This window comes from Pipistrellus kuhlii, unplaced genomic scaffold, assembly GCF_014108245.1.
Source record: "Pipistrellus kuhlii isolate mPipKuh1 unplaced genomic scaffold, mPipKuh1.p scaffold_m20_p_6, whole genome shotgun sequence".
In the NCBI taxonomy this organism is placed as follows: Eukaryota; Metazoa; Chordata; class Mammalia; order Chiroptera; family Vespertilionidae; genus Pipistrellus; species Pipistrellus kuhlii.
The window spans coordinates 67,365,512-67,392,432 of NW_023425562.1; the positions used below are offsets into that span (position 1 = coordinate 67,365,512).

The following is a 26,921-nucleotide window of genomic DNA, read 5'->3' on the forward strand; positions in this document are numbered from 1 at the left end:
CATCCAGTATCTTTCAATCCGTGTAAAGGTGCATGAGGGTGTTGTATAACTGAAATGCCCAAAGAGATGAGTGTTTAAAAAATGAATCTATAAGAATGTCAAACTTCTTAAAATAATATTTGTGGGAAAAAGAAAAATATTTTAGAAATGTTTAAAGTATACTATATATATATATATATATATATATATATATATATATATATATATATAATAGGTAGGAGATGGTAGATAATAGATAATATATGTTGTATGTTATATATGTGTGTATGTATATATATATGTATGTGTGTGTATATATATATATCTTGATTAAATAATGACTTTTAACAACCATAAAGTAAGTGAGCCAAACTCTTTTGAATTATGCAAAAGTGACACATGTTGAGGTGATCTCAGTTAGTAGAAAAATATGAGAGTGGAGAAATCATTTTAACAGCCTCAGCCTCATTGCTGGAAGCCAATTCCAGCATGTCATTATTGCAAGAGTTTTATAGAAAGGTTGATGGAACATGGGGACTCAATAAGGGCTGAGTCACATATGTTATTGCCTATTGGGAATGGCTAAAGGCATTTCCTCAAACATGGAAAGGATGATTGCTTGTTGCCAGACAGCTCAGGGCATCTTAATCTACATGTTATTGCCTCCTGTTGGCCAAACACTTGAAGGCAATTCCCCAATCTGACAATGGATTCTGTACCAAACCCTGCCCTTTGATGTGTATATCTCAATCCTTGCCTTCTGACAAGTTGTGTTAATAAAAAGCAAGGGGTCCTGAGACAAGGAGAACTTTGTTCTTTTTGCTAAGTCTTCTCTGATTCCCTATAATGGCCTTTCAAAATTATGTTTCATCTCTGGACTCTTTATTAATTTATGCAAGCCCCTTCTCCAGATTTCCTGAACACTTCTAGATGCCAGATCAAGACCCCCGGTATTACCTTATGAATTGGATCATTTATTTGAGAGGCAGAAAAGCTCAAGCAGTACTTCTAGACACTCAAAAATTTTCCAACAGTCATCCACTGAAAAAGTTTCCTAGATTTTTAATACCTTTTTACTCTTATAATGCTACCAAGTAAATCTTTATGCTTCTTTGTTCTATCTCATTCATGATTTTACTTTTCCCTCTTCACTTTCAGTGAATCTTTGCCTTTACATCACGCTATACTTTAAAATTTTCTTTGTAAGTGTTACTATGAAACACTCCAGGACAAAGGAGCTGATGAATTCCTTTTATCATCATAAGATATTAATCATCTGCTATAAGCAGAACTCTCATGAATATCTGTTGGCCAACTTGTAGACAACTGCCCAGGGCTCATCTCTCACCAATCATCTCAGGATTATGTGGTGCCAAATATGGTCCAATTCTCAGGATTATGTGGTGCCAAATATGGCAGCTTCTTCTCCTTAAGTTGCAGACACTTTTCCCAATATTTCCTAATGAAAGGCAGCATGGTATAAGAGTCAGGAGTATAGAGTGAACATTTATAGTTTTGCTATTAAGTAGCAGGAGACAGGTCAGTGACTATCTTGGTTGTCTTAGTTTGGGTTCTCCAAAAATAAGGCCTGAGACAAAAATGTTGGTGCAATTGGTTTATTTGGGAAGTGACCCCTAGAGGCACAAGTGAGGGATAGGAAAATGGGGCAGGAAAGGGATAATAGCCATTAGATAGCACATTAATGAGCAGGTTACTGCTGAGGGGAATTGGGTTACCATTCCTCTAAGGGATGTTTAGAATGCATTTCGCATTGTCTCCTTGAGGGGTGAGTGAGGAAACTGGAGTTTTTATCTTCTGGGTCTTTTGGGAAGGTTTAGCTGATATTATTTCTATTCTAGCTACTCTAGCTCTAGAGCTCAGAGATATGAGCAAGCTGAGAAAAAGCAACAGAAATGAGAGTGGAGTGAATCCAGTCTTGGGATACCCAGCTCAACAGCAACATGAGATTATTTAGAATGTCCAGAAATTGGATTCCATTGGTATGTCTGATGAAAGAGGCAATAGTAAAATACCTTGTGATCCATACAGTGAACCACTTATCATTTAACAGCCATCCATATTATACCATGTGGGCAAGGTGTAGAAAAACAGACAGAAAAAAAGTGAACATAACCACTTTCATTTGGATGGGTTTGTGGATCCTTCCAGGAGGAACAAATAGGTGCTAATGAGCAGTTATCCAGGTCTTTGAAGCTCACTTAAAATGAGTAACTCCCATAAAGATCCCAAATGCATATCTTAGTGTCCACACATGGCTCATCACTTGGGGGAAAAAAGACATTTCCTCCAAGAGGGTGAGTTATGTCTCATATCTTGAGGACTGTAGGAAACGACTGGCTCTCAGCAGCAAGAGGTCCTGGTATCTCAGCCACGCTCTCCAAGTATCTGGCTGTAAACAACCTAAGACCAGGAGTTGAGGCATTTATAACTCTGGAAACAGACTCTGTCCTCTTCCTCAACTTGTCCATGAAATAAAATAACTGAGAAGTAGTTGCCAGGAGCGAGGTTGTCACCAGGCTCAGAGTTAGGAGCGAAAAAGCCCCCATCATTTCTCCTTTGAAGAACATCTCCTTAGTAGTACAGTCACAAAAATTTGTCAGTAGCAGATATAATGAAACCAAAGTTAAAAAAAAAAAGCACTTGTATTCCTCCACTTGATTTATAGATGAACATTTAATAAATTCTAAGTCAGTTTATATTTAAAACCATAGCTACTTGAAATCTATGTGGCCTGCTCAGATTTTTTTCTTAATGATGTCTAAAGAGCCTGCAGTGGGAGGCTTAGCAAGGCAGAGGGATGCAAGAAGAGAAAGGAAGCAGAAGGATGGAGGTCAAGGAGAGCAGGTCACAGACAACCAAAACAAGAGCAGATTTGCCTTTGTTTACTTTGCCAAAGGGGAAAAATTAACTTGATGGAAAGGGTAATTAGGCATTTCTTTTTCCATCATGTTCCAGCCCAGCTTCATATCCAGCTGTTTGTTTCACATGGTGATGATTCTTCATCAAATTACGAAGTTAGTGATGGCCAGTGTGGCACTGACGTCACATGGCACTACTTCTCCCACTGTTGACCTTTATTTTATAAATAGGTAGTAAAAGTCTCAGAGTGAGAACTGTCCAGTTGAGGTAGCTGGATAATGAGGAAAGCCTGAGAATGTTTACAGAGAAGTGTTGTTCTGAACAAAGATAATTTGAGCAGATTAGCATTGTACGGTATTTGAGATTATCTGCCTCACCACCCTCAGTTCCTAGGTGCAGAAACTGAGATTGTGTAAGGGGCATGGGTTGTCCTAGAGTTATACCAAGCTTGTAGTTATCAATCTAGAATCCTAACACCAAGCCAATGTCCATCCCAGCATGACTGATTTTCCTATTTTTCATATTTCCAACAACAACATACAGATGAATATCACTTCCAATGTAAGCATGCGCTGGTTTGCACAAATGTATCATTTGGAATTAAAAAATATGTTTTGTTTTGTTTTAGCAGAAACAAAGTTAGTAGTGCATGATGGTAGTTTTTGCAGCATCTTCTCAAAACTGTTAGTGCCTGGATTCAATAACTCTGGGAGTGACTGGTCGCCTTTTAATGGGGGTTAATGAGAGCATAATGAAGATAAATGACTAACCATAGTTCATCAGGCCTCTCGATGCTCAAGGCAATGTCCTATCTTGTGGACCCAGTTACTTTTGAGTTAAATATCATTTAGCCTTGTATATCCACCTTCTGGGGACCAAGCACAGTTCAGATCATGGCCATCTGAATACCCTGGGAACGCATTACATACAATACATATGTTTCCTATATAGAGGAATAGCCAACTGAAGAGGTTCAATGAAGTGGAGACTCTAGTTTGTTGTAGATAAGCACACTCTTCAATGAAGAAAAAGCTATTTTATCCTAATTGCTTCCATAATAAGCCAGTGATTCAATGTGTAGGCCACAATAAATTGCTTAGTATAATCGCATCAGTTTATAAGAGTCAAAGGAAATCCAGGTTTCTATGCAACTTTTACGTCAAGCTAAGGTACACGTGGGTGGATGTTTACATGTTACAGCATGAGAATGTTTTACATGTAGGCGTTTTATATAGGGTTTACTATTTTGTTCAGACCCATTAGAACTGTTTCACCAAAATGACTTCCTGCCACTCTAAATAGTCATCAGGAGCAAAGTCCCTTATAGGTGGTTTTTATACACATCCTGGCTTGAAAATGTCTTCAAAGACAGTTAATCATCCATTCAGATTTTCACACTCTATTTACTTCTTAATTTGATGCAAAGTCTTTCTTGTGAGTTGGCTTGTCTTCCTCATTTATTAAGCACATCTCTTTATTTTTTGGCTATTTCTTCAAGCCAAATCTTCCTTAAAAATTCAAGAATTGCCATTGCTGGTGAATTAATACAGTGGACAACAAGTTCTATAGCTAGTTTCTTAATAATAGTCCTAAAACTCTTTTGTAAGATTGCAGTGTCATGGGCATTAGGGTGTGATTATCTGTAGTAATTTTAAAGCTTGTTGAGGTCATATGGGAATATTATGGAAGGTACCGTATTTTTCCGACCATAAGATGCACTTTCCCCCCCCCCCAGAAGTGGGGGGGAAAAGTCCCTGTGTCTTATGGTCCAAATATAGCCTACACATATACTTTAAAAAAAAAGTTTTTTTACTTGCCCGGCTCTGTGTGGTCTCTGTGTGCTTGCCCGGCTCTAAAATGGTTCTAAATGCTGCTGTTTACTTTACAGGGTTGATTACATGTGTTTATGACTGTGATGTTGGGTTTTAATGCACATAAAATATTTTAGGACACTATTTGTTTCAGAATCTTTTTTTCTACATTTCCCTTCTCTAAAAACTGGTGCGTCTTATGGTCCAGAGCGTCTTATGGTCCGAAAAATACGGTATTTCCTCCCAGAAAAATGAACATATGAATGAATATATGCACACATTTTTTCATATAATTTCTAAATGGCTTGTGGACCTCCTAGAATCTATTCAGAGGTCCCCTCACATTAAGAAGTTTTGTGCTAAGGGAATGGAATTTTTTTAATGAAATAGCATTTATTTTTATTTATAGTTTAGATGTGTTTATTAAAAATGCAATAGTTTCATCATTCATCATCATAGCTTAAATCTATACATGTACTATTCTGTATAGATGTGTAACTAACTGCATTAAAAATAACCTACATTTTAGCCCTAGATGGTTTAGCTCAGTGGATAGCTTATTGGCCTGAGGATTGAAAGGTCCCAGGTTCGATTCCAGTCAAGTGCACATGCTCAGGTTGTGGTCAATCCTTAGTAGGGGGCATGTGGGAGACAATCAAATCAATGATTTTATCATTATTGATGTTTCTTTCTCTCCCTATCACTCTCTGAAATCAATAAAAATTAAAAAAGAAATTAAAACCTACATTTTGGAATTTATGTGTGTGTGTTTTTAAGTTTTAATCTAGTTTAAATTTTCTTTTAAACTTTTTCAACTTTGTAACTGAGGATATTTTTTAAATTTATGAAAGTTTTTTTTTTCATCTTAAAAGATAAACTAGCTTAAGAACTTTGGCTTGACTATTCAATTTGATAATGCAGTTGAAAAAAATAATCTAATAGGATATTGGCCTTAAAGACTTTCAAAGTCAGAATCTAAATATAAATTTATTTTCAGTTCTCTGCTATTAAAATAACATAGACTGAGTCTCAAAATTAGGTAATAACTCTTACTTTTTTAAAACATTGTGACATGGCAATTTCTGGAATCAAGTAAAATATGAAAGGAAATAATTAAAAATTAAAAAACCTCATAGACACAGACAACAGCATGGTGATTGCCAGAGGGAAAGAGGATGGGGGAAAGTAGAAGAGGGTAAGGAGGCGATAGAAGATGATAAAAGGAGACTTAACTTGAGGTGGTGAACACACAATATTAATATACAGATGATGTATTATAGAATTGTACTCCTAAAACCTATATAATTTCATTAACCAATGTCATCCCAATAAATTCAATACAAATAAATAAAAATTAAAAAATTGAACCCAATGTGATGCAAGAATTTAGTATTATATATTCAAATACATTTTCCATGGTCATTAATAGAACTTACATAGAAATCATAAGCCCTTTTAGTGACCATGGATACTGCACATATGTTTATTCTTTGTCATCATGAATACTAATTATGTATACATGTACAGTGCAGCTTTAATCACCTCCTATGTAAAAAAGAAAAGTCCCTCTGTCATCTCAAACCTGCAAGCAAGTGTAATGTAATGGGTCACCTGATTTAAAACATTTAGTATTTAAATTTAGCTGAGGTTTATGAGACTAGAAATTAATTTAAATAGCCTTTTTACTAAGGAACCATAGTGGCAACAATCTTCCATAGCCACCACCTGGTTAGCAGTGGATTCTGTCACAAGCTTATACTTGCTACCCTGCTTTGTTGCTGTACATACAGCATGTGTGTGTCTGTGGAAACATTTTTGGAGAATAGGCTCACAAGACAAAATGAATGTGGAGTCATGTTGATATGAATGAAATCCTTGGCATTACTTAAAGGTGTATATCTCTATATGCCTAGAATATACTCCAATGTCATATTTCTATGATGCATAGTCTTTCATATAATTTATTTCTAAAATTATAATAGCTTCTTAGAATTGATAGTGTATTATAGTTCATTTAGTTGTATTTTTTTTCTAATGCTACACACAAAAAATATTGCAAATAACAATAGATCGAGTCTTGGACTCAATAAATTACAATGTATAGATTAGAGCACATAAGCTCAGAAGGTGCCTTAGTAATGTTACACCAATTCCTTAAGGGAATTGAAATTTAAGGGTCAATTCATGTGCTAAAGACTCAGATTTTGGTGACAAAACAAGTACAGTCTATTGATTAGCTTTTCAAATACTTTGACCTATCATATGTGAATCATCAGATCATAAATTTGTAAAATCAATGTAAATCACTTTTAAGACATTTCTTTTGTAACATTTGAGTAAATATTCATGTAAATTAAAAAGCATAATGAAGTATTGAGAGTAAATTGTAACTATGAGCAAAATGTACACAAGACCATATGTTGAATGATATTAGGTCTAGTAATAATTAATGTTGTTTTCTAATACTTTTTAAAATCGAATTTATTTAAACAATACAACAAAATTTAATCAACAATATAGTTGTCGTTTTCTACTACTTGTGCCCAATGCTCAGGAAGCATTTTAATCCCTCTGTTGTAAAATTCTTGTGATTTTGATGCAAAAAATTCGGTCAATGCATTTTTGAGGCATTCTTCATTATTAAATTTTTTTCCAAGAAGAAAGTTTTGCAAAGAACAAAACAAATGGTAATCGGAAGGGGCAATATCAGGAGAATATGCAGGTTGAGGGAAAACTTCCCATTCCAACTGGCGCAGTTTTTCAGCAGTGATTCTTGGAGTATGCGGTCCTGCGTTATCATGGTGAAGAATTACGCCCTTCCGATTAATCAGCGTGGGTTCTTTTTCTCTTAAAGCTTGGGCTAACCTTTCCAATTGGGCACTATACACTGCACTTGTAATGGTTTGGTTAGATGGTAAAAGTTCATAATGAAGAATTCCTTTAAAATTCCACCAAACACACAACATCACTTTTTTCGCATGCAAGTCAGGTTTTGGCGTGGGCTGCGGAGCCTCATTTTTGTCCAACCATTGAGGCCGCCTTTTCAAATTAACATACAGCACCCATTTTTCATCTCCGGTAACAATTTGCTCTAAAAACGGCAAACGGTTTTGACGAGAGAGGAGCGAACTGCAAATTGTGACTCTTTGATTATGGTTGTTGTCGGTCAACTCATGAGGAACCCATTTTCCAAACTTTTGGACTTTGCCAAGTGCACGCAATTGATTGGAAATTGTTTTTTTGTGAACAATTTAAAGTTGTCGCAAGCTCTTGTTGGGTAATTTGAGGATTTTGCACCAAAAGAGCTTGAAGAGCTTCTTGATCAAAATTGGACACACGGCCTCGACCACTCTTGTCATCTAACGAAAAATTTCCCTCGCGAAATTTCTCAAACCAATGCTGGCATTTTCTGGCGCTAACTGCATCTTGACCAAGAGCACTACAGATGTTTTTGCAGCCTCACTTGCTTTTCTTCCTAATTGGAACTCGTAAAGCATGCAGTGCCGAATATGCTCTTCATCCGACATCTTCTTAGCCCTAGTTTTGCAACAAAAACCAATCCAAACACAAACTTTTTCAAGCAAAACTTGTTAATTGCACTTCACACGTTCTGTAGATACCACGTGTTTGAAGGTTATGTCAACACAAGTCAACGCTAAGCAAGATTTTAAATGAATGTTTAAAAACGACATTAATTATTACTAGACCTGATATATATCATTTTTATAAACAAATAAATCTAAAATACTTTCAAAACTAAAATTTAGCCTAATCCATATAGTACCTTTTTCAATTGTTCATTTTCAGTGTTAATGTGGGGGGGGGGGGGGAAGTAGTCAAACGCTATTTTTTTAACCACATGTTAGATTCAAAATTAAGAAGGCATATTTTAATGGCAGCTGGTTTAAAAGAACTTGACATGAGTGCAGTAACAGTTTGGAAAATGTGTCTATGCTTAGTTTTGCTTCCAAATTTGGACTTTGAAACTTTTTGTCAGTCTCAGAAATAAATAAGAAGCTGTGCAGATAATTAAACATTTGCCTTGGGGGATTTATCTGCAGTTAATTAAAACCATACACTTTGTGTGGATACTTGCTTCACTGGTTATTAAATTTGAATCATATGTTAACTACCCAGTTTTGTCACTTGTCCATCAAATGTTTCTTGTGGAAGGTTCAAGAAACAAAATTTCTCATAATATTCCAAGCTACATTGTTTAAAGCTATCTCCTAGTATGGAGAGGGATAGAGAAAAAAGAGAAAAGAGAAAAAAAAGATGATTTATTTTAGATTCCACCTAAATCAGCTCTATTAGGGCTGAGCAATATGAGCTCAGGAGAGATCCCATTTGTAAGTTTTAGAGGTGCCATTCTACCATCTCAGATTTCTTCATGACCCTGTGCATACAAAACGAACCCATGATTTTCTATCTATATTTTTGTATTACTACCCTTTTGGCTGCATGGAGATTAGACTGTACCCTCTACGAGGGCAGAAATTTGGTATTTTGTTTACTGTAGACTCCCTGGAATCAAGAACAGTGTCTGGCATAGAACTGACCCTTAAAGATTTGTAGAATAAATGAAAGATCTATTTTCTATTTCCCTGCTGAACTATTCACATGACTATTCACATGTTCTTTATGGTAGTTTTTTTTTTTGTTTGTTTGTTTTTTGTTTTGGTTTTTTTTTTAAGGAGCCTCAGAGTTCTCAAATATCTAACAAGGAACACTTTCTAGCTTTGCAAGAGTCCACAGTCATTGGAAACCTTTTAGTCATTGTCAAGTCTATCATATGACCAAAAAAGAACTTATGCTGATTGCAGGTTTAAATGTGCAATGAAGGATGAGAATAAAATCTCCCAGAACAGGAGGATTATATCCCCCTTTGCCATTGTTCTACTGTTTGTTTTTTTCTCAGTTCCTGAGAAAGATGAATTAAATTACCACTGGTTTTCAAATGTCCACGTTTGGCTTACTAACTTAAGACCCCCAAATATGAACAGCTACAGTAATGGAAGCATTAAAATTATATATTTTAAAAATTTCTCTATTTTGTTGTCTTTTTGTATTCTTTTGCACAATTCTGAAACTTTCACTGATGTATAATGCCTGCTTATATTTTAATCCTGAAAATATAATAGCAGAATATAGATAGATATAGATATAGATATAGATATAGATATAGATATAGATATAGATATAGATATAGACAGACATAGACATAGACATAGATATAGACATAGACATAGACATAGACATAGATCATATAGATATAGATATAGATATAGATATAGATATAGATATAGATATAGATATTTACTTTGCAAACTTTGTAGAATAAATGAAAAACCTATTTTCATTTATTCAGATATATCATGTGGAATTTTCAGGAAATTGTATTTATTGGTAAAAATATGTATTTTAGTGGTATTTAAAAAATAAGTTCTATCTCCCAAATATAAATCTATCATAATAGTGCTGGAAGTTGCTCTTCTCTTTAATTTCATTAAAAATGCTGACTAGAGGTTTTATTTGTTTATTGTGTCAGATTCTGCAAAAGATAACAATATTGCAAAAGGCAGTGAAGTAACAGACCATTCAGTGTGTGACCAAGATCACCCCAATGGTAAGTAATGAGGTCCTTTTTCAAGTTGTTGTTGTTTCTGCTATAGAATATTACATTTTAGAAACTCAGATTTTAGTTTTCTGGGAAAAAATGGAATCTGATAGTATTTTAATAGAGCTGAATATCATATGATTAGTAGTGACCACATTTAGAAGAAGCATTTGCTCTCCGTAATCCTCACCACTCATTACATTTGTGCAAGTCTGCCTTTATTTATTTCTTTTTACTGCCTGAACTCTACTTTCATTGTGTTTACAACTACTGATATTAGGATATAATATCAATTAGAATAAATGTGAGACACATAGAAAATAGATCCAGGATATTAGAGCTACACATCCTTGGAATACCAGGAAGAGAGACAGAACAAACAGAAATGAAAAAATAACAAAACAAAAAAAAAGTTTTCTTAAACCAGTTCCTCTATCCAAAACACAAAAGTACTATATTATATTTATGGGGAAAGATAATGAAAACAGAAAGGAGAACAGAAACCTACAAGGGATTATGGAATTTATGGAGATCAATGATAAAGAAAAGCTTTTAAAGCAAATGGGAAAGTCAAAATCAGATTAAAAACTAATCATCAAAATCAGATTACCCTTAGCTTTCTTCTTCCACAACTCTAAACAGGAGAAGAAAATGGAGTAACATTTTCAGAGCTCTAAATAACACAGTTTCTATATTTAGTGAAATTATTATTCATGCATGTAGTCAAGAGTAATATTTTCTCAGTAATATAAAGATTAAGAAAACATACCACCCAAGTATTCCTTCTGAATAAACTAACAGGGGACTGTGCAAAACAATAAATATAGAAAGAAAAGAAAACTTCAAGCTTGAGAAAGGTACAGTTAAGAATGGCTGAATGATAAGAGACTCGTTATATGTATGAAAATGTTGCAGTAATTATTTCAAATTAGTATCAAATATCTTATTCAAAAGTTTGCTTTTACCTTTGAAAATTATAGTATAGGGTGTTTTGTTTTTTATAATGGCAAACTTGGAGACACTGCTCTTAGTAATAAAACTTTAAATAAATTAGACCATTACTCCATTATTAAGATGACTAGACATCCCGCTTTTGGCGGGACAGTCTCGATTTTTAACAACTTGTCCAGCGGCGTTTTAAAAAAGTCCCGATTCTTTCCAAAAATCGGGACTTTTTTTAAAACGCCATAGGACGTGGGACAAATTTTAAAAATTGGGACATCTGGCCGCCTTACCATTTTTCTCACTGATGACAACAAGACAACCTAAAAAAAAACAAAAAACCATATATGTGTATATGTCTCAAGAGAGACAGAGACAGAAAGCAAGCGTCAAAGGCATCAGAGAACTTAAGAGATAGAGCATTGTCTGGCTGGCTTATAGGAGAAAATGCATATCCATTGATGTAAGTTCAGAATTTGAAACTGTTTTTACCTTAAGGTATTTGCTAATTCTTCAAAAGCTATCGTGAGCCACATTGCTTAGAAGTATAAGGGGCTCAGGTAAACCCCCTGTTTCTTGGGTTGAAACCCCAAAGCTATCTACCCTATTAGGAAGAATGAACTAGCAGTAGGTCAGCCTTTTGAAAGACTGCTAATCAGCTTTAAATCATCTCAATACCTCAATTAAATTAAAAACAACCCAGATTGCTAGTTCCTCTGGGCACCTAAGAAAAGCAAATGTAAAACATTTACTAGATGAAAATTGGAGTGCTATAAGGTTTAAATAAGTATCATAAGCAATTTGCTAAATATAATGGTCTGCACACATAAGAAATAGCTAGAATAAATGAGAAAACAAGGTAATATGAAAATCAAACAAATATTTAACAGTGGAATGGCAAGCCAATAGGGCTGAAAATATTAGAATTATAAACAAAAATTATAAAACACAAAAGCTATGTATAAAGAAATAAAGATAAGATTGAAAAATTTATCTGAGAACTGAAAATTCAAAACAGAAAAAAGAGGAAAAGAAATCTAAAAGTAGAAGATGCCACAACTGAAATGAAGAATTCAATGAATGGATTTGTGGTTCAGTAGCATATTAGATACAGATGAATAAAAAATTGTGAACTTGAAGTTATGTCATATACAGTATATCCAAAAATATATATCCAAAAGAGAAATACAGAATGGCAAACACTACAGAAAAGGAAAAGACATGAAGGATAAAATGACAGTCTGTCGCAGAAAATTTGGCAGAAGCAATATTTAAAGAAATTCTGATGAGATTTTTTTAACATACTATTGTATTAAAGAATATCAAGCCATGTGTTTCAAAAGTCCTTTGAACTCAAAGCAAAATAAATTCACAACTAGGCCCATCATAGCATAACTATTAAAAACCAAAGATAAACAGAACATCCAAAAAAGCAATCTTAAACAATTAAACAGATAAGTTTTCAATAGATATGATGAAAATAAAAAGATAATGCAAAAGAAAATTGCTAACCAAAAATTCTAAACCCAGACAAACTATATGTTTCAAGAATAAAAGGTTAAACATGTTTCAGACCAATAAAAGTTCATCACTGGAGAAATTCTGATGTTCTTAAGGTAGGATGATACCAATTCCAGTTAGAAGGTCAAAGATGAAGGAAGGAGTTTCCTTAATCAATAAAGAAATTCCAATAAATAAATAAATAAATAAATAAATAAATTTTAAAAAGCAAGGTCAATGGTAATCCTACCTAATAAAAGAGTAATACCGTATTTTCTGGAGTATAAGATGACCCCCTAATTTTACAGTTAAAACGTAGGTTTAGGCCTATATTCGCTATATAAGACTACCCCCCACTTCAAAGAAAAGGCTTACTTTGCCGTCAAGATCTGCAGGTAATTTTTATGCAATTTTGGTCTTTTGCCCCCAATTTTTGGTTGACTTTTTTCGTTTCAAAAGTCGTCTTATAAGCTGGAAAATACGGTATGCAAATTGACTGTACCTTCACTATGTCCAAGCCACACCCACCAGCCAATCAGGGTGAATATGCAAATTAACCCAACCAATATGGAGGTTAATTTGCATAACAAGACAGCATAGAAAGAATCCAAGTGCTGCAGAAGGGAGCTAAGCTGCCGGAAAAGCAAGCAAGTGGGACAAGGGAGAAAGAAGGGAAGTAGGTGAGGTGGGGAGAGCTCAGCAGGAAGCCCTATTGCAGGAATCTTCCTGTAATGGACTACAAGTTATTAAATAAGTCTAAAAGTCTAAATGAATATTGATATCACAAATCAATGATAATTATAATAATAGCAATGTATTGTGGGAATTATGATATACTTAAAGTATAATTGAAAGATGAAAATTTAAAAAGATATATCACAAATTAAAATACACTACAATAATAGCATGTATAATTAATTCTGCACATGGTGTTCTAGAGAATGAAAACACTAACATTAAAACATAAAATCTATATTATAACATAAATTAGGAAATGAGGTGAGTCCTGTGATGTCCCAGATCAATGCTGGAAGAGACTTTCCAAACCAAAATGCAGACAGGAGGAACTCAGGCAGAGCCCAACAGCCTTTTGAGTTCAGAAGATAGAGCAAAAATTCCTAGGAGGCCAAAGTATCTAGTATAATATTTTCAGGGCTGAGACTGGAGAAAGAGTTCCACAGAGGGAACTTTTTAGAGATCTACAAAGGGAATTCCTCAAGTCTTTGGCTGAGTACTGATCAGTGCATTCATGATTGTAAATTACTAGTGCATGCATGAGAGGCTGGATAAAGAACACTAAAGGATTTTAGAGCATGATATCTGAAGTTTCCAGAGGGCTGGGAGAAATTTCTGCTCCAGCCATATTGGAAAACATAAAAATTCATGGAAAGCTTAGAAGGACTTTGCCTCAGCAGTGGACCAAAACCAGCAATATATTAAGTGCTACTCTTGTCCTTCCCTGATTTAGCTTAAAAGCAATATTTTGAAAAGTTTCTGAATAACTTAACTGATCCCAGAATGAAATTTAAAAATATTTATAGAAATCTAAATATATCTCATACCCATCAGAGTGATAGACAAAATTACTGGGCATAAAAAAAAGTATTGCAAGACAAATCTCCATGCATCTCTTCCATTTTTTACATTTTACAGAAAGTGGTTGCCTTTGTTTGGCCAACCTTTTTCAGGATGGGTGAATAGTGAACAGTCTTGGAAGACAGAAAACTGTCTCCCTCTGGAACAAACAACAGGCTCGCTTACAGCCTTTGAAGATAAGAATAGTGTAACACCCCCAAGGGACAGACATGCTCACTGTCCATTCCAAAATAGTCAGATTATCTAAGGTCAAGTGTATTCTCCATAATACAACCCACAGAGTGTGCAATATCACTTGGTCACCCAATGGGCACTGAGGCTCAGAAAACAAGTGCAGGTAGAATAATAAGTCATTCTTCATCTCTGGCCTGGGAGTCTGTCTTCTGGCAGCAGCCATGGAATTGTGACTAACTAACTTATTAAGTGCAAGTGAGGTAAAATTTCAGACCCTTCCCAGTTCTTGAAAAGAAGCAGAAAATTATGACCAATAGAAGAAATCAATTGATAGAAACCAATCCAAATGGCACACATTGAGTAATAATATGAATGGTCATGCTGCAAAAATATTATTGTACAGGTATTTAACAATTTCCAAAAGATAAAATAAGGATTTTCCATGTTAACTAGAGACATGGCAGATATAAAAATATCTAAATGTAATTTCTAGAGATTAAAAATAGTGGCTGAGATAAAAATCTACTTAATAGGAATCATGGCAGATTAGATACTGCAAAAGAAAAGATTAGTGAATTTGAAACTATAGCAATAGAAACTATTCAAATTAAAATAGAGAATAGTCCAGCCAGTGTGGCTCCTTGGTTGAGAATTGACCTATGAACTAGGAGGTTACAGTTTGATTCCAATCAGGGCACAATGCCTGGATTGTGGGCTCAATCCCCAAGTGGGGGGCATGCAGGAGGCATACGTTTAAGAATAATTTGAAAGTTTTTATGATACTCACAAATAGAATTAAATAACAATAGAAATAAAGGAAGATATCTTACTCTCTTAATTTCCCAGAAAAGATTGTATCAAACATGAGAGTATAGTCAGTAATGCAAACAATAATTTTAAAAAGTAGTCTAACACAGGACAATATATCAAGAAAGATGGCAGGAATACATGCAAATAGTTATGATAGTAATTGTAATTAAGTTACTTTATTAAGTGTTAAAAAAAAAGTCAGATTGAATTAATTTCAGTAAAATATTAAGCGATTGTTAAACAATAATTTTAAAAAGTAGTCTAACACAGGACAATATATCAAGAAAGATGGCAGGAATACATGCAAATAGTTATGATAGTAATTGTAATTAAGTTACTTTATTAAGTGTTAAAAAAAAAAGTCAGATTGAATTAATTTCAGTAAAATATTAAGCGATTAAAAATACAAAGTTAGAAAAAGTTGTAGCTGGGAAAGGAACATCAAAAGAAAACACAAAAAATTGCTTTAGATTATATCCAGTTAGGTTTCTAGCAGAATGTCTCAAAGGAGAAAGTTTTTCATTTTATATCAATAACTAGAGACCCAGTACACAAAATTCGAGCATGAGTACTGTCCCTAGGCCAGGCCAGTGATTGAAGTGCAAGCATCTGGTGTGGAAGGGCAAGTCCTAGTTGACCTCTGGGCCTTGGGCAGCACCTGGGCCCTCACATGCCCCCCTCCGCCTGAGTCATGGTGCCCAAGTCCCCACACAAAGATTCAGTGTTTGAAGCCGGACACCATGGGCCAGGGTGCATTGTGGACCTCTGGGCTGCCCAGCAGTGCTGCACAGAAGCCAGGTGGGCAGCATGCTCTCTCCTGGCCAGCCTTGCAGATCAGCTCCTGGGCTAACCGACAGGGGACTCAACCGACTCCTGTGGTCCTGGTGGCTGCAGCTCAGCTCACCCAGAAGAGGCCACGTGGGCGGATAGCAGGGGGAGTGAGAGCAAGCTTGGCGAACTCCCCAGATTCTCAGGGCATCTCTGTCCCAGTCATCCCCACCCCCAGGTAATCAGGGAGAGGTCTCTGTGAGTCACCTACATCCAACATGTTCCACGCTGCCCCCTGGTGATCAGTGCACATTATAGCAAGCAGTTGAACTGGTGGAATGACTGCCCGAGGGGACAATTTGCACATTAGGCTTTTATTATATGGGATATTTAAACCCCTGATTAAATATAACAATAATGGCTTTTTATGTGTCAGATAATATGAAAAGATACAATATGAATAAAATCCCCTTGGAAATGCCAATAGGGCATTCCCATATATATTTTCAGTCAATGACAGAAAAAATAGACTAAATAATGACATGGAATCTTTGAAAAATGTGATTAATAGTGCAGTACTACTGTTGGAATGGACAGGCTGATCAATGAAACAGGATAAAGAGTTTAGAAATAGACTCAAGGAGATATGGGATTTCAGTACATATTAAGGCTGACAGTTCAAAGACAGATGACTCACTGAATGGTATTAAGACAACTATTTGACCATTTAGAAAAATAAGCTGAATACCAATCTCATTCCTTACACCAGCTTAAATTCTAGAAGGATCAAGGATGAAATATAAAAATGAAACTATAAAAATACTGGACTAAAAGTACTAAATGGTATCTTTTAATATTTTGAAACAAAGACTACTTTTGTTTAGTAGTATATTTTTCATTGATTTTTAGAGAGAGTTGTTGGGAGAGGGAGAGGCAGAAACATTAATCTGAGAGAGATACATAGATTGGTTGCCTCCTGCAAGCAGCCCTGCTGCAGGTGCCCCAACCAGGGCTGGGGATCAAGCCTAAAACCCAGGTACATGCTCTTACCTGGGACCCTTAGGTCTGCAGGCCAATATTCTATCCACTGAGCAAAACCAGCTAGGGCTAAATACTACTTTTGAACTTTGAATATATACACATAGACAGTAAAATACACACATGTTTGTAAAATGTGTGCACATGTCAGTATATTTCATAAAATAGAGAAATGTCTAATTCTAAATATATAAATTTTGACATACAAGTAAAGGTTATAAACACATTCTAAAAAACTACTGGGAAAATATTCTCAGCTTAAATGACAATTTTTTTAATATAAAAATAAAGACTTCATAAATCCATAAGAAAAAAAAAATAACCCAAGAGGAAAATGGGCAAATAACTCAATTATAATTTATGAAGAAAAATGTAGTTATCCTAATATATAAAAACCTAGAGTCTATAACATTCACAATGACTGAAGGCTCGACAAACTGGAAGTCAGTGCTGGGTTGCCGTGGTGACCCAGCACTGCAATCAGTGCTGTGGTAGCCAGAATCCAGCACTGACTGGAAGGGGGCTGTGGATCAGGCCCAGAGAGAAGCCTGGGGAGAGAGAAGCAGGATCTGATCCATGGCCTCCATAGCAGTTTCTCTCAGGGCCTGGCCAGCAGCCACACCTCTCTTTCTCTCTTGCCTCTGCTGGGGCTGCTGATCAGCCCTGCCTCTCTGATCAGGTCCATTGATAGGCCCTGAAACTCTGCCTGGCATAGAAACCTACCAATCAGAACCAAATCTGGGTAAAATGTGAGGAGCCAGTGGCTGTTTAGGAGGCAGAGCTTTTGATGCTGACTGGCATAAAACTGACCAATCAGAATCTAATCTGGGCGAACTGTGAAGGCAGACCCTAAGGTGGGGGCTGAGGAGGGGATTTAAGGGAAATAGCTGTTTAGTATAAGGTGTAAGAAAGCGATTCAGTTTTTTAATGACCAGTTTTGGCAGTATAGTGCTTATGGCTGGCTATCAGTTCAGTATAGGGATTATATGTTTTTGTCTGCCAAGAGCAGCTCCTCCTGATGAAAAAGGCTTTTTATCTCCCCCACACACACACACACACCCCATTTAAGCAATTTTATACTATTTAATCTATACTACTAAAAGAGCAATATGCTAATTAGACTGGGTCAACCAGCCATCTTCCGGATGTCTGACTTACTTCTGGACAAAGCCATGGTGGTGGGGGCTGAAGCAGATCAGGCTGACAAGGGAGGGCAATTAGGGGTGAGATCAGGCCGGCAGGGGAGGGTAGTTGGGGGTGAGATCAGGCCAGCAGAGGAGCAGTTAAGGAGTGATCAGGCAGGCAGAAGTGGTTAGGGGCTATTAGGCAGGAAGGTGAACGATTAGGAGATTGTGAGAGGGATGTCTGATAGCTGGTTTAGGCCCAATCCCACAGGACATCCAGCGGTTGGACATCCTTAAGAGGTCCCAGATTGGAGAGAGTGCAGGTTGGTTGGAAGGATCCTGCCCCATGCATGAATTTTGTGCACTAGGCCACTAGTCTATAATAATAAAAGTATAATACACAAATCTACTGAATGACCGAGCAGCAGAATGACCATCCGGATGACCTTCCCCACAACCATGCTATGATACCCAGTGACACTAAGCCAGCCAAGGCAGGTGTGATGGGAATGGCTAGTGGCCTGGCCATCACCCCATGATCACCCCAAAGAGGGAGGCCCAGGCCACCAACCAGCAGGCTGCAGCAAGTGGGCTGAGCCTCCTTCTGTGGGGATGCAATTAATTGCATGATCACCCTGCAGAGGGAGGTCCAGGCCTCCATATAATCAGGGGGCTCTATGACTGTCCCAAAGAGGGAGGCACAGGCTACCCAGTGGTACTGCTACAGCATGTGGGTAGAGCCTCCCTCTGTGGGGCAATCCATCATGAAGATCTGGCTGGGTGGGCAAGGCCTACCTCTTTGGGACAATCTATCACAGGGCTACCAGACTGAACCCCTCCCCACCACTAGAGCAAGAATTTTATGCACTGGGCTTCTAGTTATAAATATGAAGACATGACCTACCTCTTCACTACTTAAAGAAATGCAGATAAAACATGATTTTATCTTTTTGAATATAGTGTATTCAAAAAGATAAAATAGGATTTCAGTAGGATTGAAAATGCATAGCATTAGTCTGAATAGGGTTTTCAACCACACACACCATTAGTGGGAGACTGATGGGTATAATCTCCTCATCAGTAATTTTGACAAAACCTAATAAATGGTGAAATGTTCATATTTTGATCCAAAAATTAGGCTTTGGGAATTTATTTTAAATTAACACCCACCAAAAGTATAAAGATATTTATTCACAAAAATGTTCATTGCAATAATTTAATGACACAAAGGAAACATCCAAATGTCCATAAAATGAAATAAAGTTCATCTTTTAAAAACAATATTTTTGAAGAATTTCTCATGACAGTGTAAAAATAGCAAAAATCAAAGCATTTCTATATTTCTGTATATGCGTGTATGCACACATAACAGGTACATATTTATATAAATAGTTATGTACATACCTGTGTGCATACACGAGAGTGACAGCAGTTTACAATATTAACAGTGGCAACCGCTTAGTTGTAAATATCTGTACTATCAATACATGCATGCATTTTTGGTGTTTCTATGAGGAAATTGCCTTTCTTTTGTAACTACAAAAAAAAAAGAAACAATTTTAGAAATAATCTTGGAAAATATTTGTCTAGGAAAAAACTAAGGATGACTAAAAGATAATCAAATTCACTCTCATCAAAATTTTGCTCTTATCTTGGGGAACTTTAGACATGGAAAGGTACAATTGTTTTTATCCTCACCCAAGGATATGATTATTGATTTTGCAAGAGAGAGAGAAACAATTATGTGATTAAAAAGTTGATTGGTTGCATCCCACAAATCAAACCCTCAACCTAGGTATGTGCCCTGACCAGGAATGAAAACCACAGTTTTGGGTAATGAAAGATGCTCTAACCAACTAAGCCACCCTGCCAGGGCAAGAAAAATACAATTTTGAAGAACAGCAGCAATCACATTTTAAGTTTAACAAAAGAACACAATTTCTATTATTCTTAAGACAAACATCAAAGAAACAAAGTCTTTGTTTTTAGGAAGACATAAACATCTAACAATCAACAAACAATAAGACCACATTGTTGTTGCTATTGTTTAAAAATAGTCCATTTGCAAAGTGAGTTTAGGTTTATCCTCTAGAAATGTTTAATTCCAGATTGATGTTCCCAGACAAATTTTTATGCAAATTAATTAAAACATTAGTTTGAGCCAAACTTAATTACCAGGGCTCTAGGAAGCAAACTTGTGATCCATTTCTAAAGAAAATGAATGAATTTTTGGACTATCTTTTCTAACAGTCCCTCCCATTAGTATGGATGACTGAGATCACTGTTTAAAAAAATATGAATATAAACCGCAAGATCCTTTAAGTTTTTTTTTTTTGTTTCTCAGCCAGGATGGATTAGGTCAAAAGACAAGGTGAGTAGATAGAATTCAACTAGACTGAATGTGAAGAGGTAAACATAAAGCTTGGCCCATGGGGTCAAGAAAGCAAAATGGAATGTGGAAGGTCTGGGTGCACTAGAGAGAAAGGCAGATGGGCTGGAGTCATCATTAATAGGCAGCAGGCCTGGGTTCGGGTCAAGGAACCACACTTACCTCTGTGTGATATGCCAAACTCTGACTTGGTTCAGAAATAAGCAGATAATGATTATTCTTAGATTTCAAATCTATACACTTCATTTTTTCTATTTTTTTTTTAACTAACTTTTTGAAAAATTAGAAAGGAGAAAATATTTCCATTTCAAGCAAAGATTGCTAAAATTGGTAAACACAATAGTGGAACAAGAGAAAAAGGCAGAGGATAGAAATACTACACAAGTCTTGCAATGGCCTCTCATCCACAAAGTGGAGTGACAGATCTTGCTAGTCACAGAGAAAAGCCCTAGTTAGTATTCATCAACAGCCATAGGCTGCCTCCTGGGGCAGCCCCACCAAATCAGCAGTGTCCCTGGCCCTGATCTTCCTATTCCTGATAGCATTCCTCTAAAAATACCCAAGTGGAACAATGGGACTGGCTATGCATAAGAATACAGAGTGGCCTGTTTCTCCTCTCTCTCTTTATTGTACAGATCACAAATAATGAGTTCAGGTCACAGCAATGACTTTGAGGGTTCCCAATATTCTCAGTGAGAGAGAAGGAGGCTCACTCAGTAAACAGGAAGATTCCCTCTCAATATCATCTTCCCGATAAATAAATGTCAATGTGACTAGAAACTTTAGTAGGAGACATATCGTCATATAAAGCCAAATAGGGAATATAAGATATTATCTAGTTTATTTGGCCTTAAAAGTAATAATGAAAGTAAAGCCCAAAGAACATCCAGTTCTCCTTCCATGATTCTTTGCCATCAATATAGTATATTGAGTATGAAGAGCTTAGTAGCCTAAGGCACTTATTGCTAAAGGTTGTGATGGGAAGTAAGTTACAGTCCCTGATTACTATTTACAGATATTGATGGGTACGATAATAAAGGGAAAATTAAATAGTTATTTATTGATCACTCCTTATCAGTAGGTGTTGGGAAGGAAAATATGAATAAAACACAATCTCTGTCTTCACAATGCATATAACCTGGTAAAAGAGACTAAAGCAGACAAAGCTATTATTACAGTGCTCTAAGGAGAATAATAAATAGATTGATGAACAAAGGAACTCAATAACCAAATATGTGATCACTTTCTATGGTCCCTAAAGGTGGAAATGGGTCTGGGGCAGTGGTCTGCAAACTGTGGCTCGTGAGCCACATGGGGCTCTTTGGCCCATTGAATGTGGCTCTTCCACAAAATATCACAGCCTGGGCAAGTCTATTTTGAAAAAGTGGTGTTAAAAGAAGTTTAAGTTTAAAAAATTTGGCTCTCAAAAGAAATTTCAATCGTTGTACTGTTGAAATTTGGCTCTGTTGACTAATGAGTTTGCCAACCACTGGTCTGGGGGAAAGATGTTTGCTGGTTCCTCTAAATTAAAGAATTTTGTGACTAGTATCATGACAGTAAAAAATAAAAAGCACAAGTGGAATTCTCATACATTTCAGGAGGAAGTGCAAATGTAGAAAAGTCTTTGGAACATTGATTTTTTAGAACCTAGTAAAGCTAAACATGTATGTTGCCTATTCCTTAGTAGTTTCGCAGGTGAATTCATACTTACGACAGATGAGTACATATGAGCACTATGTCCACCAAAATACATGTAAAAGAATTTTTAGAAGTATTATAATAGTCCCATCTTGAAAATAATTTGACATTTTAACATCTATATAATGTTGAATAATCAGACAATGGAATAATCTACTTTAATGAAAAATGGTGAATTTATGAGTGCATGAAGCAACTCAGATTAACCTCAGAGAAAACGTGTAAAAAAGTAAGATCCAATACAGCACATATGTTATGTTCTGTTTATATTAAATTCAAAAACAGAAAAATTACCTATGGGGGCAGGGAGGGTATCTGTAGGCACCAATCAAGGGAGAAGAGCTATTGGTGCTAGAAATGGTCTTGGTCTGGTGGTGATTGACAGGGAGATACATGGTTGTATATTTAAAAACCTGTCCTCTTAAGGCTTGAGTGTTTTACTGTATGCAAGCTATACTTTAATTTTAAAAATTAAAAGGCAAAATAAAAGCACAGAAAAAAAAGGATTAATAGTCAGACAAACCTAGTTAAGAATTTTGAAAGCAGAATAGGGTTCATAATACTTACTTTGCAGGCCTGATATGATTAGAGAAAATGTGTATATAATGGGTAGACAATGTATAGCATTTATGGAATCAATAATTTGCAAATATATTTTCTAGGCTAGTGCTTCTCAAGATTTAATGTGCAAATGGAACACCTAGAAATGTTAAAATGCACATTCTGATTCTGCAGGTCTGACATGAGGCCTGAAATCCTGTCGTTTTGAAAAGCTCTCAGGAAATTCTAATGTTTCTTGCTCATGCACCACATTTTGAGTAGCGATAGGGAAAAAGGGGGATGAATAGGGTTTATCAGCAGTGGACAGATCTTGATCAAATATATATTTAAATAATATTACTGTTAGCAATTCAACACACACACACACACACACACACACACACACAAAGAACCAAGAGAGACATAATATATATCTGAATGAAGAAAGGCAATGGGGACTGTATAGGAGGTGAAAAAGAAGCTTTTTTCAGAATTGTCAAATCTTGGCATTCATTGAATTTTAGGAGTGATGACAGAAAGACATCAAAGGCAGCTTGAGGTTTTTAGCTTCAAAGTTCAAATATACTATAGTTATAAAATTTTATCAGATCCTTTTGAATAAAATTGAGCTCAAGAGCAATGGATGTCAAAAAAGTACTTTTTTTTTTTTCAGAGTTGGTCAATCTGTCAGAGAATAAACCAAGGGGAAGTACTGTAGCAGGCAGATTAAGCATAGTTGTTTAAAGAGGAAGCTGTAACGATGAGAGGTTGTTTAAGTCATCTGTGCTGCAGTAACAACCTCAAAAGTCCCAAAAGCTTACAACAACAAAAGTTTGCCATGTCGCTGCTTGATCCTGCTCCACAAGTTTTAAGATGAAGGAGCATAGGCTTTCAGGAGAAAGAGAGATGCAGGAAACACAAAATGGATTTTGAAGCTTCTGCTTGAATGTAGTACCCAGCATACTTGTTGCTGGGCCGTTTTCTTAAACCAAGTCACATGAACAGGCCTGGCACCAATGAGGTGGGGACATAACACTTGTCACACAGGGGCCATGACAGGTCACGTGGTCACAGGCAGGGAAGTAATGCCCTCTAATAGGAAGCAGTAGGGTCAGGTTGGAACAGTAATGCAATCTACTACAGGACTGTAAGCAGGCAAAGAGCCCAAGCTCCTCTGCATCCCCTTCACTCCTCTATCCACCCCTAGCTCTGGATTTTTTTTTTTAATTCAGTGAAACAGCCTTAGTATAAAATATGTTATTAATGGGCAAAATGGAAAGATTTTCATTTTCTCTCTTAATGAGCACTTAACTGTTTTAATCTCTATCGGGAAGGGGAGCGGGAGAAGCCAGGGTGTGTAGAAGAAAACCATTGCCACTTAGTAGGTAATCAGCCTCAGAGTAACTAAGAGTTGGCCGAATTCCCTCCTGATCTTGACTATTGTTAGTAGGTGCCTTTAGAGAATAGTGGAGCTGTTAGGTGACCCAATCTGTGTGTAATCATGTTACTCAAGTTTCTCATGCTCTGTTGATGGAAGAATGAACTCACAAGTAGTGTTTTAATTTTCTAGGAATTCTCAATCTATATCTTAAAGGAAACTTAAATCTAATTAACTTGTGCAGCCCAGGAATCATTTAAAATTTCAAAACTTCCAGGTTGTGTCCATTGCTGTTAATACACTCATAAGCCAAATACTAATTATACCAGTCAGCCCAAAGAAGAGTTTTGGTCTAAATTATCTGGATATTTTTTATAAAGTAATTGCAATAAGTTTGATTTGCAAAATGATATATTTACCCTCCACTTTCTTCAAAACTGTCTTCTACCTATATATGTACTAGTATGATCAAAACATGGTTTCTGAAGTTGCGTTTTCAAACCAGGGATAAAGCTTTGGTCATGCATATCACATTTGTTTTCTAATCACTCTTTTTAACAGGACAAGAGAATGATTCAGTGAAGAATGAGATAAAAATTGAGGAAGAGTCACAGAGCTCATACATGGAAACAGAAGGTACTGAAACCAGGACATATTGTTACCTGAGAATGAGATGAAACTGTGAACCATGACCCTTATACAGACTTGTCTGCGAGTGGTGTGCATGCGTGTTTTTAGGCAGTGATTTACAGAAAATGACAAGAGTGTTCTGTTTTGTATGCCTATTAAAAATTGGAGGGCTCAGGGAGAATTGAATTAAACTTTATATGTTTTAGTAACTGTGCTTTGCCAATGATTTTAGCTAAAACATCCTTGAGTAGCCTTCCTTCTCATTCTATTTAGAGCTTTCATCAAACCAAGAAGATACCACGATTGTGGACCAACCAGAAGTGGTCCCACTAACAGATGCCCAAGAAGAAAAAGAAGGTGAAAAAGGTAGGACTGTTCTTACATTAAACCATCAAATTAAAGAGTTACTTTGGATTCCTGCCCAGAATTCACCATCAGAGTTATCCTTATGCAATTCCAGTCTGTTAATGATTGGGGCAGGAGTTAATATTGCTTTAATCCTAAACCTACTTTTGTGACTAGACTATTATCAATTAGCAAGAGAAGATACTATAACAGTTTTTTGTCCTTTTAAATAGTAAAAAAATAATAATTTGAATTCCACTTAATTTAAAGACTTTGTTATTGAGAAAGCCTATAAGATATCAAGATTATGAACTAGATAGATGAGTCCTAGAAAAATTTAAATGGCTATAAAAACAAGTTACCTTTAGTATTGACTTTATTCTGTCATCCTTTATATCACATGTGTCAAACACAAGGCCCGCGGGCCAAATCCATCCCGCCAGGCCTTGCAATGTGGGCCGCACCGCGCTGTCATCACTGCACTCAGCTGCGTTTCCATCACAATGACAGTTTATGACTGTTCAGTAAACCATTCGGCCCGCGATTTAGGCTGGATTTTAGATTTTGGCCCCTTCTCTGATTGAGTTCGACACCCCTACTTTATATGGTAGTGATTAAAGAAACAATTTATGTAAAATATGTGTGTTACATGAACCTTCTAAATTGCAAGCTTTGGTAATGTTAGGATGCCATATATAGAATACTGTTAAAAATAACAGCATTATTATAACTTTTGAAGACATAAGAGGAATGAACACTATAAATTTTAAAACAGTATTTGGGGCAAGAATTCAATATATTGGAGTAAAGATAGAAATCTTTTTTAAGAATCTATTTTAAAAAACCATTATCAAAGAAATTCAATATTTACTGAAGAACTTGAAGAATTCCATTTTCATATATAAAGCAATCTCTTAAAAGAAACTAAAATATGAAATATGAAGTGAAATGATGTATCTGGAACACTATATCATAAATCATGCTGCTCTTAAATATGTGTTTGCAAAGCAGTTGCAAAGTAATAATTTAATAGGCCTTGTTTATAGAACACAGTGATCAATTTTGTTTCTAAATTAAAATGCAGACATGATCTCAATTGTAAAATCAGATCAATAGTAGCTACAGCTTCCAAATTATGAACTCTTCTTGACAGGAGTATTGATACAGCTTAATTAGTAAGCCATGTTAGTGATTATGATACCTCATTTTTTTTAAATTTTCAATATAGAGCCCTATATTTTTCCATGTCTCTGCATCTAATACCCTTTCTCTATTGCAAATTCTAGTTCAAGCTCATGACACCATATTACTGGCAAGTCAAGTAAATGAGATATTTGGAGTATTCTATGTATGACAATGATAGCAGAAATTTGATACAACCCTTACTTTAGCCCCAGTTACCTGGTATTGATCTCTTCAATTGTATTTTAAAATATAAAATGCCCAGTGGTGCTATAGATAGTTTCACTATAGCAGAAATCATTTATTCTGTACTGTGTGTCAAGACATGCCAATGAGAAAGATTAAATGGGTATACATATTCTTTTTATTAGCTTGTCCTACAGGAAAAAAAAAACCTCATGTTCCTCACACATGGACATGTCACCCTCCTCACAGACACTTCTCTAGCATTGAGTACTCCTGTAATTACTGAGGAGTCAGTTAACTACCCACTGTTTACCCCTCCCTTGTGAGACTACCA

General features: G+C 35.9%; 1 protein-coding gene across 1 annotated transcript in view; it reads left to right on the plus strand.

Annotated features, from left to right (window-relative positions):
* The window catches only part of MACROD2 (mono-ADP ribosylhydrolase 2), a 1,879,699-nt gene that overhangs the window by 1,779,171 nt on the left and 73,607 nt on the right, over positions 1-26,921 (plus strand). The window contains exons 14-16 of the mRNA XM_045574651.1: positions 10,219-10,296; positions 24,806-24,880; positions 25,148-25,240. Of these exons, the coding sequence (XP_045430607.1) occupies positions 10,219-10,296; positions 24,806-24,880; positions 25,148-25,240 (246 nt within the window). The remainder of the gene's footprint in view (positions 1-10,218; positions 10,297-24,805; positions 24,881-25,147; positions 25,241-26,921) is intronic.